Source organism: Epinephelus moara, chromosome 6 (genome assembly GCF_006386435.1).
Source record: "Epinephelus moara isolate mb chromosome 6, YSFRI_EMoa_1.0, whole genome shotgun sequence".
Lineage (NCBI taxonomy): Eukaryota > Metazoa > Chordata > Actinopteri > Perciformes > Serranidae > Epinephelus > Epinephelus moara.
Genome location: NC_065511.1, coordinates 24,046,981 through 24,060,617, shown reverse-complemented (window position 1 = coordinate 24,060,617; position 13,637 = coordinate 24,046,981). Strand labels below are relative to the sequence as shown.

Sequence of the window (13,637 nt, the reverse complement as noted above, 5' to 3'; positions counted from 1 at the left end):
TTCAGCATACTCTGTCTCCATGGTCTCCTGCTTCTTTGCTGCCTCCCTGGGACTCCTCCTTTTCATCACTGAGAAATCAATGCTGGCGTACTCCACATCTTTTGGTCCACCATTGAGATCAGATGTTGCTTTCTCTGCTGCCACAGCTCCTCCTTCTTCAGCTGCCTCTTGGTAGTAGGTCTGATCATCTTCCACTGTTTGACCAGCATCTATCTGTTGGGTACAACATAATTTACACCCACCAGCCAGAACATTAAAACCACTGGCTGGTAAGGTGAAATGATCAATGCTATCATTGATCATTTCGTTAAAATGCAGTGTTCTGGTGGTAAACCTTTGGTCCTAGCGCTCATGTGGATACCACCTGACACCTTCCACCCACCCAAACAGCAGTGCAGACCAAGCACCCCACCTCACAACCCACAGGACTTAAAGGACCTGCTGCCAATGCCCTGGAGTAAGACACCACACGACACACTCAGAGGTCCTGTCTTGGTGCCTTGACAGGTCAGAGCGAAGTCTGATCCAAGGAGGCCCCACTGTGGATTAGGGGTACCTCTGGGGTACTGGCATGTCCCACAAATGCTTAATAAGACTGGGTTCTGTTGAATTTGGAGGACAGGTCGATGCCTTGAGTTTTTTTTCATGTTCCTCAGACCATTCCTGAGCAGTTTTTATGGTTTGGCATGGTGCATTGTCCTGCTGAGGGGGAGGGGCAGTGCTATCAGGAAGTGCCATTGCCAAGAGGAGGGCTACTTGGTCTGTAACGTGTTTGGGTGGGTAGAGTGCGTCAAGTTGCACCCACAGGAATGTCAGGACCTAAGGTATCGCAGCAGAACATTGCATTGGAACAAGATGATGAATCAAAACTGTGTACATTAAGCGTAAAATCTCTCTCTGGTATATTTACATTACTGCCAACCATTTCTTTCAAATCATGCCATAATCTTTTAATATTGTGGTGCTAATTAGGGATCCTCAGATCCTTAAAATCTGACATTTCTAACTATTAATCTGCTAATGCTGAAGTTCCCTCTACTACCCCAACCTCTTCCTTAATTGCTGTATCTTTGGTATTGCTGAGGTAACTGTAATGTAATGTCTATGAATGTGTTTGTAACTACGAAACTGTTTCTCCTATGAGTCTCTTTGTTGCTTAGCTGAAGTAATGTACATACCAGTGGATACTCTTGACTGGTCACCACCTCCAGATTTCCAGAGCTCTTCTGTTTTTTTCTGAGGGGGTGAATGCATTTAAAGACAGCAACACAATTAAAGAATGAATAAGATCCACAAACAACTGAAATTCATCATTGGATTCGAAAGTGTACCTGTGGCATTTTTTTGCCAAACAGCAAAGGACTGCTGAAAGAACTACCCCAATCACAAAGGCAATGATGACTTCAGGCCGTGAGACAATTTTCAGTACTTCACTGGTTTGACCTGCAGTCATGAACAAAAGAAAAATGTTGCTGTTCATGTTGTTCTGAGCACTAAAAAAACATGCAATGGCTTATTTTCTTTTGAAAGCTTGCCCAATGGTTATGTGAGGACAAAGGTAACAGTAAAAAAAAAGAGGCACTAAAAATGTCATAAAGCAGAGGTCTACAGTTGCTGATGTGTTTTAGTTGAGAATACGTACCATCTTGATCTGACATGTCATTTTGAATGGTGAGGTTTTCTTTTGCTTCCCCATTTGTATTGCTGCTGACACACTCAACAGAAGTGCTGTGGTCTTTTACAGTCACAGTGCTGTTGACCGTGTGGTTTGACACAGTGGTAACGACAGAGTACTCAGTGTGATTCTTCAACAGCGGCCATTTGATGGTGGGCAAAGGAAACCCCTCACTGATGCACACACAAGTCAGGACCTCTGACTGAACCACACATCCAGAGGTTTCCAAGATCTTTGAAAACCCTGTAAACACGCAAGTAGAATTACAACATCACAACTAAAAGCAGATAGTGTAAAATGTGATCATGAAATTCCTTTTTCAGAAATAGTGTAAAATGTGATCATGAAATTCCTTTTTCAGAAGATTATTACGGTGTACTTACAAGTCACAGTGACATCAGCATATGTAGTCACAGTTGTGTCCAGGTGTTGTGCTGTACAGATGTACCGTCCAGAATGTTCTGCTGTCACATCAGGGATGAAGAGTGTGGCTGATCCAGTGTCCTTCTGTAAGTCACTATCAGCTCCACTCTGCAGGTTTGTGTTGGAACCACGTACAGTCCATGTGACATGAGACGGAGGAAAACTTTCAACACTGCAGGTCAGATTTAAAGCACCTCCTTTCTCAACAGTTGTGTCTCCAGTGATTACAAGTTTCCTCACATCTGTGAAGCAAATTATAAACATAATATCTTAAGTTGAGATATGATGAAGAGGTCAGAAACAATCAAATACAGAATACATTGAATTACATAATGACAAGATAAAGTCATTAAACACATTACATCACAATATTTATAGACAATAATTGACCTTATCCTTTGTGTGAATGAGGGCGCTTCCGCATTGTGTGATGTTATAATATTACTTCTGTCTTAGAGCCAAAGTGTGGTCACTTTGCTTAGTATTAGATTTAATTTTTTTCCAGACACTTTTTCCCAAAGTGTGGAGGATAAATATAATAGCTTACAAACCTTCATGGTTGCCAGGTATATCACCAGTTGTATCTTTTAACTTATTTATCTATTTTATTTTGCTAATGTAATGGTTTGCCACCAAAGAATGACTGAGAGCCGCTGTTCAGCGGGCAGCTGACACACATAGAGAAACAGTAGGGATGATTGGTGTGTACAGAGAGCATATTTTCACATCTAACTCTGTGAATTAAGAAGTTATTTCAAAAACCAGACTTGGTGATTGCTGTAACTGTGGGAAACTAACCAAGATCATTTCAGTGATTATTTATTTATTTATTTTTGTTAATGTGTTTACAAGACAATTACGTTAGTTTTAGTTTGATGAAAGAGAGAAACTCTACAGCTGTATTCTTCTTTTTAATAAGGAAAACAGATGTAAGAATATTTCCTTTCTTGACATTTTGTGAGTTCATTTCTAAGACTGAACTCGCCGTTCAAATACACCTCTCAGTTCAAGCAAGAGACACTACAATGTTATGAAAGAAGTCCTCACATGTGATTTCATGCCATTTTCTCATGTTGTCACTGATGGCTGATGTTGGTAGTGTAAAACCATCCGATCACGACAGTACAACTGCTGAATGTTCCCCATTTTCATTCACTGTTTTTCAATGCCAACTAGCGCTGTTACCGCTACACCAGGAGGACAAATAAGATTGGATAGAAACGAAAGGCAAGGCAAGTGTATTTATGTTGCACAATTCAGCAACAAGGCAATTCAATGTGCCGGCGGGTGGCCGGCCTGCCTCATGCACCTCCCTCGCTACATGATGGAGGTGGCCTGGCTGACTGCCCCAAACCCAGGCCCCGTTCTCCCACGGGCAACCATTTTACTTCTGACGATAAATACTTTCCATCCTACACATGTATGGCTTTTTAAATTTTTATTTAAGGTTTAAAAAACAACAAAAAAAAGAGAGAAGACGATACCGCAATATCATACCGTCACAGCATCCCCCGAAAATAATACCGTGATATTGATTTTAGGCCATACCGCCCAGCCCTATTTACATGTACTGTCTGTTAGTGTTTTGTTTGGTGTTTTATAATTACCATCGGAGGGTGCCAAAGTCTAAATATTTTCAAACTCTCCACAGAGTGGCTTTAACAGACAAGATTTTTATTATTTTAAACATGTGGCTCCGGTAGAGCTGAGAACCATCTGGAAGCCTTCATAGGTCCTAGGACTATTTTTTTTTAAAAGTTCATTATAAACTAAAGGGGCAGAGCTGTGGAAGTTATTCAGGAATTGAATTTGGTATGATTAGTGAGGTCCTTTGCTCTAAACAGAGTTAATAGCTTCAGCTCCTGGATTAGAGGAAAGAGGGAAAAAACTACAAGACATTTTCTGTCGTAGAAGAGTTGTACAGTGTACTTACATATCACTGTGACATTAACTTTTCCCATCAGAGTGTTGTTCAGATGCTTTGCTGTGCAGATGTACAATCCAGAATCTGCTGTTCTTACGTTAAGGATGGAAAAGGTGCCCATTCCACTTTTTCTCAGGAAGGTTACAGCGTCGTTCTGCAGGTCAGTAACAGTGTCATTCTGCAGGTCAGTAACAGTGTCATTCTGCAGGTCAGTAACAGGGTCGTTCTGCAGGTCAGTAACAGTGTCGTTCCGCAGGTCAGTAACAGTGTTGTTCTGCAGAATAGTTTCTGTTTTATTTTGCATTTCATCAGAATATTTAGTCCACGTAATGAGAGCTGGAGGGAAACTTTCAACACTGCAGATCAGACTCAGAGCCTCACCCTCCTTCACACTTGTATTCCCAGTGATTTTAACTTCCTTCACATCTATGAGACAAAAATTGTATATTGTATTATATACAATATAATGGCACCACTAAAAAATACAACATAGCTTGGAAAAGCATCACAAATGACATGACAGAACATCTCTTATCAAGTGTCTCAGATAGTAAAAAGTAAAGCTGTGAATAAAGTACAGTATGTGTTACTCACAGGTAACGTTCAGAGTCACTGTCTCCTCTGTTGTGATGTTGTTTGTGAAGCTGACCTTACAGGTGACATCGGTGCCGTGGTGTTTAGCTGAAGGGTCAAAGGTCAAAGTTGAGCTGTGTCTCTGAGTGACAGCAGTCAGATCCTCAGTCTTGAAAGCAGTGATGTTTCCTGTGATGCAGGAGACGGTCTCTCCTGCTCCTCCCCACATCCAGGTGATTTCAGGGTCAGATCCAGAGCAGAGACCAGGAGCAGTGCAGGTCAGTGTGGTCTGCTGTCCCTCTGTCAGAGGAGGAATCATCACTGTGGGCCTCTGGGTCAGACCTAATAGGAGAACAGTCCATGAATGGAATCAGGTGAGCAGCTTGAGGGTTATCGTTCACTTAAATATGGGCCAAATAATCAGATTATTTGTTAAACATTTCAATGTGGGAGTAAGTAGGAGTTTATCAGGAACTGCTGCAGTTCATCTGGTTGCCATGAGAGGTCAACACATGCAAAACATCACTTCATGCTCCATTGAGAACATAAATTCACCAAATATACTGTTGCAGTTTATAGACATAACAATAAACATCTTCACTGAATATATTTGTTGTAGCTCTTTGTACCTTTAACAGAGACTCTTGCTCTTGTATAGAATGTATATCCAACTTCCCTCCCATACAGGAAACCATTTACTCTGAGTTGATATGATCCAGAGTCGGACTCCGTGAGGTCATTGACGATGATGCTGCAGTTCCCCTGAGTCACATCAGGCTCCAACAGTGACACTCGTCCTTTGAACCCAGACTGAACTTTTTTGTTGTTCTTGTTAGTGTGGAATATAATGTCTGAATCACCACATCTTTGTTTTGATGGTTCACATTTGTACCAAACTATATGTTGGGGTATAAAGCCATATTCAGTGGTGAAAAGACACGGTACCACAACACAGAGTCCAGCCTCTGCTGTTATTTCTCCTTCAATAAGAGTGATACAGTATCCTCTGTCACAGAATTGTCTTCCCCAATCTGCACCTGTTAATAAAGACAATGAAAGAATATTAGAATATTTACATTCTGACAATGCACCATACTTAAAGGGAAATTTCGGTTTATTTCAACCTTATTTATTTCGGCCGCGCTTTGGAAAGCAGAGCTAGATGGGAAACAAACATGGCAGCACACCGGTAAGGTAAGACAACACGTTTACATGTCGTTTTCTATATGTCCTCTGACATTTATGTCAGATATGAGGCGGTCTTTGTGGAAAAAAAAAGCTTGTTTAGTGGACTAACTTTGCACTTGAAGTATGCCCGTTCACTTATGTTTTAACAGGTCTGACGCTACTATGCGCCCCGGCTGTATCTAGGCTAACGGCTAACATGCTAACTATTACTTTTATGTCACTAGTCACTTGAAACAAATTTAGGACGAAAGGAGACAGGTTGAAAGAAACCGAAATTTCCCTTTAATAAAGTATGAAGGAAGGCTACTATGACTGTTTTTGTTTCACATCTCTGCTGTAGAGCAGAATGGATCATAATTTCAGCATTTTACATGTTTCTTTATCCCTTATACATATGATTAACAAAATGTCCATTTACATAACAACGCCATCGTTTCCAACTCAGTTAATAGATGCTAAATAACTTTAAGGACATTAATCATGGCAGATTATATCTATCTATGTCATTCATTTCTTTAATGTTGGCATCATAACAAGATTATAATAAAAGATGCAAACCTGTGTCAGCATTGCTGCCTCTCACAGAGAACAGCAGGGTCACCAGGATGAGAACAAACATCCTGATTTGATGTTTGAGACAGACAGTCTCTCCCTCCACAGGATAAACTTTACCCTGAAAATACAGTGAAGATAGAGGAACTAAACCAAAGGAAGCTCCACAGCTGACAGAATCACAGACGAGAATACAGGATGTTGCAGGTTTAGTTAGTTGCGATATTAACACACTTCACATTTGTTGTGGTAAGGCATTTAGGCTTTGGTTACACTTGTCTTTTTAATGTGACTTATGTAATCCAATCATGCCAGGATGCATTTACACTTGTCTTTTTAATGTGACTTATGTAATCCAATCATGCCAGGATGCATTACCTGTCAAGTCTAGATCAGAACTTGACCGCACTGGGATCTGATCAGCCAGACCACATGCCAAAGTGGCCTGACTGGTATAGGGTTTGGATCTCAGTGAGGTGTGGACAGCATGTAGGCACAATCCGGTCAATTTATCGAACGTAGGTCATCTTCCTGCCACAGGGGAGTTCCTCTCCAGAGCGAGAGCTGAAGGAAGTTACAGGGTTTTTCCATACACACGTGCTGGCTTGGCTTGAATCGGCTGAACTCAGCGCATCAGCCCAGCATGGATGGGATCTGCATTTCCATTATAACAGGGCTACCCGCTTCAAAGTGTGTCTTTTACTGATGACGGCTTGTCTTTAGTCAATGAGATTTAAAAGCAAAGGGCTGATCCACAGTTTAAGATCCCAGATTATTTTGCTGTTAGTGGTTTTTATAGCTGGTAACCAAACAGCTCACCTGTTGGAGGTGAGCTGTTTGCAGAGGTGCAGTAAGAGCCTGTTGTCTGCAGCTCTTGATCTAACATCTCACTCCTCCCTGTGGTATAAGTAGCTTTGTTTTTACTGAAAAACAGCTGCTAACAAAGCTGCACTATTTTGGTGATAAACGCATTTCATTTTTTGTAAATACTTCCCAATAAAAGTCCCCTGATATTTTGTTAATTAAAAGCTTTTACTGTGAAGCAGCAAAATAAGGAAATGTTCAGTTTTCATGAGCAGTAACATAACACTACTTACAGCTGACAGCAAACATGAAACAGTAAAATAAAGTAGATGTAGTAGGTGTAGGTGTTGGCTTATGTCAGCTATGTGCTCACATAAGCAAACCACAAATCACAGATGTATATTATATTATTCAGGAAAGAATTAATCACCTCGACAAGTTTCATTAACAGCTCAAAAATAAATCTTAAACAAAAACAGTAATGTTATATGTTTTACCTCTTCCTGTGTCTCTCTCCTGCAGTCTTCTCTCCACACTGGTCAGAGTTTTTCTGCTCTGAAGTGGTTTCTCTGCACTTTTTTATTTCTTCCCTCTTTGTGCAACAATCAGGTTTAAGGAAGTTTCCCCACACACTGATGAGCAACATTTCTCCTCTCCTTAGACTGACATGCTTATGTACACTTATGTCATTACATTACAGTATGTGTATCATATATCTAATTAGAAATTTGCACCTTTAAAATTGAATTATGAAAAATGTTTTAATTTGCTTCTTGTTGTTTTTATCCTCTCTATGATCAAAGTAATGTGAGTGTTTTAAAACAGGGAAGTGATGTAAACATGTGATTTTTCCCCCAAAGAAATAATATCTTGAGAAATCACAAACTTGTGAAAGCACTTCTCCTCTGGGTTTTTTGTTTTTGTTTTTTATATCTGTTTGTTTTTTAAGTGTTTATTCTAAACAACTGAATGTAAAATACAGTATATCTTCTTAAATTGCTTCAACAATGCACAGCATATACATCACATATAATGTGTGTAGCTGTAAATGGTCTGGGTTACTTGCTAAAATCTAATGTGTGTAGCTGTAAATGGTCTGGGTTACTTGCTAAAATCTGTAGTGAGAGTTGAGTGATGATGGTCAGGTGAACAGTGTTTTAGTCCTGCATTAAAATGTAACTTGTGACAGATGAGGCATCAAAAAATTTAACTGGGAAGTTGTTCAGCGTTTCCACATTTCAACTGCATGCAGTTTTTAAGAGAATCACTTCTGCATATTTGTTTTCTGGTTTATATTATGCAATATCTAAAGGTACTGTTCTTAGCAAACTCACCGTAATTGTTATTTATTCAAACACTGCTTTATACAGCACCACTGTGTTCTCTGTATCTCTGATAACTTCCTGTTTACATTTTATACTGCTTTAAGTGTTCATCAAAATTACGGGTAGAAACTGGAAGGGATGGAGGAAAATAATCAATACATTATAGTACTGTGATATTTTGTGTGGCAATATTGTACTGATAGATGAACTCCAAGTATTGATATTTTACTGCTGCAATAAAAAAAGGTGAAAGTGTGATGACTCCCATTAGATAAAAACACCTGTTAACAAAGTTTTTCCTTCACTTGCAGCTAAAAAAGGTCATAAATTGCAACATAAATATGTTATTGCAATACTCAGCATGTTGCAAAACATCTGCAGTCACAATAATGTTGGAACATGAGCTGAGTATCCTGATAATATCATATCAGGGGGCCCTTGGTGATTCCCTTTCCTAGAAACTGAGATGAGGTATGAGCATACATGCAAAAAGAAGGCAGTAAAGGGTTGAAGGTAGCATGTATACTCAAACTGACGGTGAAGGGAAAGTTGTCTGTTATTACTAGCACTGATATGGTGTGGGAATAATATGGAGAAGCGATAAAAGTCCTTTATAATGGTACAAAATGTGACTGTCAAATATATCAGACTAATCAACTCCAGGATCAAATTTAGCACTGACATCTAGCCTACAGGATACATAAACAGTCAACATGTAGTATCAATCATTTGTGCATTACGCAGCACAACAATCCAGAGCAGGGATGTAAAATACCTCAACAAGTAACAACGTGGCTACAAACTATCATAAATCACACATGGCAGAAGATGTGACTTTATAGCTGACAAGTGGTGAGAAGTAACTGAGTACATTTACTCAAGTACTGGATTTAAACACAATTTGGAGAAACCTGTACTTATATGTTTCCATTTTATAGCCTTCTTCAGGAAAATATTATACTTTTAACTCCATGTCATATAATTTATGTACTTTGCTATTTTGTTGATAAAGATTATTTTATACAAAACTTATAAAATTAATTGTTATAGATGGAAATATCTATCAATAACATGCAGTAGTACACACTGAGTCACATATACATACTGAAACAGTAAAATATTTTAGGTAATGTTGGGTATGTGAATGCAGAGCTTTAAATTGTACGCGAATGTAGTATTTTTATACGGTGGCTGACAAGGACAAACGCGATGCAAATACAGAAACACACTTCAAATAGAGAAATGCACTGCATATAAGAAAACAAATGCAACGGGAAAACGCTGCATAGAGAAACGTGCTGCATATACTGAAACTCGCTGCAAATAAGAAAACAAATACAAAAAGAAAACGCTGCATATACACTCATACAACGGAAGTGCTCCAGGCCTCCAGGGGCAGTGCTGAGCTTCCACCCGAGAGACAGACGAGTGAGCGAGAAGAAGAAAGTTTCCCTTTGCATTTGTTTTCTTATATGCAGTCATTTCTCTATTTGCATCGCGTTTGTCCTTGTCGGCCACCGTAGCATAAAGTTACTAATCAAGGCCCAGAGAGAGTTCAAAGTACTGAATGCAAATACACACAAAATAAGAATAACAACTGTTTTTGCATGCATTTTCATTTATTGTGAATTTCGTGTCTTTTACATTTTTTTTAGGCCTATGTTGTATTATTGATTGCTGCTTTTATCTCATGGCACTATCTCAAATGTTGATTATGATCTTGCCTTTTAGCTTCCTACCTACCTTCCTACCATGAGGTGAGACGAGGTGGGACGAGGTGAGAAGAGAGGAGATGAGACGAGACAAGACGAGATGAGGCTTTATTTATAAAGTATCCTGAGGGTGACTGCTGTGCAGCTGTTGCAATACAGAGTGGAAGAAGTGCAAATATAAAAGTCAAAAATAACAAGAAGGTGCGAAAAGGATGCAAATCCAAAATATATAGGCCAACAATATAAACAATGCCAAAGTCAGGTTAATGATATGGATCATAACATCTAAACACAGGTTAACGGTAGGGATCAGTCTACGTGGGATTGCATATATACAGTATCAAATCTGAAGCTTAGAAAAGTGCTGAAGAAAAAAATCATTTTTAATAATAACTATTTTTGTGGAAGGTGAACTGCTGATGCATCCATACATTCATACAAACTGAATGATGGCAAAGGAGCTTCAACAACATTCATACAAACTGAATGATGGCAAAGGAGCTTCAACACATCTAGAGTCCTGAGTTTGGCCAATAACATCATACTCTGGTGATCTGTCTGTTTTCTGCAGAGACATGTTCTGTCCTCTTGATTTGGTGTCACCTTTGTTCTTGCTTTCCTTTAGAGAGAGAGAGAGAAAAAACAGAGTGAGCCATGTGTTGCCTCAAAGTCTTCTAATGCATCAACAAAGACTTTAAATCATAAAAAGCAGAAGTAGTAACATACCAAAGGAATATCATGAAGATTGTGCAGAGGACGTTCACACTTAGAGATACACCAGCAACAGCCCAGGGAAGTACTGCACTGTGAGGTCCACACTGCTGCACAGGACCTACCATAAGAAATAGGGGATGTAAACAAATCTTTATGAATCACATTTCATCATCATATTTATCATTTATGAGTCATAATGGCCTCATAATGTATTATGCTTTGGAAAACAGAAGTCTATGGTGAAGCAATATGATCATATCAATATGAATCTGAAAGTGTATCTCTGTTAAAGTCTATAAAGTTATTATTCTAATCACTGTCCAGCTGTACACAACCAGCCCAAGAGCTCAGAACGATCTTTAAAATTTCTGAAAAACAAAGTAAAGTCCCCTTTTTAAGTCCTGTAGTCAGAGAATTCAGTGTTAAAATCACAAACCGTGTGATGGCTCCACGTGTTATATGAAGGTGTTTTTCAAGTTATTTAGCATGAATTTGTTGAGCTGTGGAAATGCTTGTTCTCTGCACTTGCTGGGCTACACAATATCTGCACAAGGACAGTTGTACATTCAGTTTATTGTTATGACCATCAGATGACAGCTACAACAATCCTCTTACATTTGCTCCAACTCTCTGTACCTTTAACAGAAACAGTTGCTTGTGGAGAAAATGTAAATCCGTCTGTCCTCCCAAACAGGAAACCATTAACTCTGAGTTGATAACAGGAGTTGGTGCTCTGTGTTTCATTTTCATTTTTTCAACCAAGCCTCTATTGAAGCCAATTTGAGTCCACATAATGAGAGACACACGTAAACTACCAAAACTGCAGGTTAAATTAGGAGCATCAACAACATCTGAGACTAGTAGGGCTGGGGCAGTGCGTCAGTTCAAACAAAAAAATGGCGGCGTGCAGCAGCAGTATTTGTTATTTACGTGACAACGCCTGAACGCAACACAGGCTCCGCTCCATTGACTGTGTGCACAGTGCCATGCTGCGGGTTCGGGCCGGGCTCGGTTATAATTGTCTCACTCGGGTCGGGTTCGGTCAGGAAAATGCAGCCTGAATGGTGTGTGTGTGTGTGTGTGTGTTTGCTAGTGCATTGTTTAATGAAAGGACAAGGTATAGACCTGTTCTATAGGAAAGGTAACCTTAAATGACTTCTGTTGTGATCTGGTGCTATATAGAAAATACAATTAAATAAAATTAACTTGACCTTCAAGGGGGGTTGTTTCAATAAATGTTAACGATTATAAGAAATGTTCCGGACTTCATATTGTTTAAATTGCCTCACTAATCAAATAATGGAAAAATAATCGATAATCGAAAAACAAATCCCTAGATTAGTCGCTAGAAAAATAATCGTTTGGGACAGCCCTAGAGACTAGAATAACTGCCTTTCGGGTGTATGCCTCTGCGAACCAGTTAAGTTGCTGTTACAGTTTACATCCACATTTGTCCACACTCGTGTAGCCATGACACCTGGCAATGCTTCAAATATGGATATTGCTGCAAAGAAGTTACAAATTCTAAAATATAGACGCTTTACACACATCTTCAACCCCAATTCATTATCTCACCAAATGTCTCATCTCCTTTTCCTTAGTCATGATGGTGAATAATGGCCAAAAATGTTAAGCAAAACATTATGATGTCACAGTGAAGTTGACCTTTGACCTTTTTTCAAGGCTGTCTTGAGATATCATGTTGTTGAGAATGAGACAGACAAGGTCACAATGACCTTGAACTTCTACCACCAAAATCTAATCAGTTCATCCCTGTGACGAAGTGAATGAATAATATTCACCTCATAAGAAGTGAATATACTGATGTTGTTTCCTTGGTATTTTGTGTTGGTAGTATTCTCTATCATGAGACTGTGTCAGGAAAGGTTGTGACTCCCCCTGCTGGATGTTCTTGTTGTGCTGGTTGCAGTCACCAATAATTATCCCCACCTCTGTGTACCGTTTGTGAAACTGCCAGAATATGTATGCTGAAGAAGGGCGTCTAGCCTGAAAAGTCTGTGCAGAGCCGGCTCTAGCCACTTTGGTGCCCTAGGCGGGATTAGGGTTCAGCCCCCCTTTCATAGCCTCCATGTGTGGACAAATGGACAAAAACACTCCAGATGTACAGGCCAGGATGAGTTGCACGTGTAAGTGATGTGAATATTGTGATAAGAGTATTTGTGAATATTTGATAGAATTATACCAAAAATGTGTCTGGATTTGGCCATATTTACATTAGAAACATGACTGCAACAGTAACATACAGTTACAGAACTCACCTGATTCAGGCTGTGTCTCACTGGAAGTCGTGAGGTAGTGAGGTGGTGTGCTGAATCCAGCCATGCTACTGCTTGTTGCCTGACTTGTAGCTGTATTCGAACATACAGCTACATTAACTTTTCCCATCAGGGTGCAGTCCAGAATCTGCTGTTGTCACGTTAAGGATGGAAAAGGTGTCCATTCCACTTTTTTCCAGGAAGGTCTCAGTGTCGTTCTGCAGTTCAGTAACAGTGTCATTCTGCAGGTCAGTAACAGTGTCGTTCTGCAGGTCAGTAACAGTGTCGTTTTGCAGGTCAGTAACTGTCATTCTGCAGGTCAGTAACAGTGTCGTTCTGCAGGTCAGTAACAGTGTCATTCTGCAGGTCAGTAACAGTGTCGTTCTGCAGGTCAGTAACAGTGTCGTTTTGCAGGTCAGTAACTGTCATTCTGCAGGTCAGTAACAGTGTCGTTCTGCAGGTCAGTAACAG

At 39.7% G+C, this 13,637-nt stretch overlaps 1 protein-coding gene and 2 long non-coding RNA genes across 7 annotated transcripts in view; 1 reads left to right on the top strand and 2 right to left on the bottom strand.

The window, feature by feature from the left end:
- LOC126391807 (sialic acid-binding Ig-like lectin 5) overlaps positions 1–13,637 on the bottom strand; it is a 52,937-nt gene that overhangs the window by 14,499 nt on the left and 24,801 nt on the right. For 2 of the 4 annotated variants that reach the window (XM_050046754.1, XM_050046753.1), the window contains 3 exons: positions 5,225–5,632; positions 4,617–4,937; positions 4,032–4,448 (listed from right to left, as the gene is read on the bottom strand). In XM_050046754.1, the coding sequence (XP_049902711.1) occupies positions 4,032–4,448; positions 4,617–4,937; positions 5,225–5,632 (1,146 nt within the window). Of the gene's footprint in view, positions 1–4,031; positions 4,449–4,616; positions 4,938–5,224; positions 5,633–6,341; positions 6,457–7,636; positions 7,726–13,637 lie in introns of those variants that run through there. The other 2 variants (XM_050046752.1, XM_050046755.1) reach the window with 2 other exon arrangements.
- LOC126391824 (uncharacterized) lies at positions 10,762–13,595 on the bottom strand. The gene is made up of 3 exons (XR_007570119.1): positions 13,170–13,595; positions 10,903–11,008; positions 10,762–10,795 (listed from the first exon to the last, which is right to left on the bottom strand). It is a non-coding gene; the product is annotated as an uncharacterized LOC126391824 (long non-coding RNA).
- LOC126391825 (uncharacterized) overlaps positions 13,471–13,637 on the top strand; it is a 69,689-nt gene continuing 69,522 nt past the window's right edge. The window contains exon 1 of one of the 2 annotated variants that reach the window (XR_007570121.1): positions 13,471–13,580. This is a non-coding gene — a long non-coding RNA (uncharacterized LOC126391825). The remainder of the gene's footprint in view (positions 13,581–13,637) is intronic. The other variant, XR_007570120.1, reaches the window with a different exon arrangement.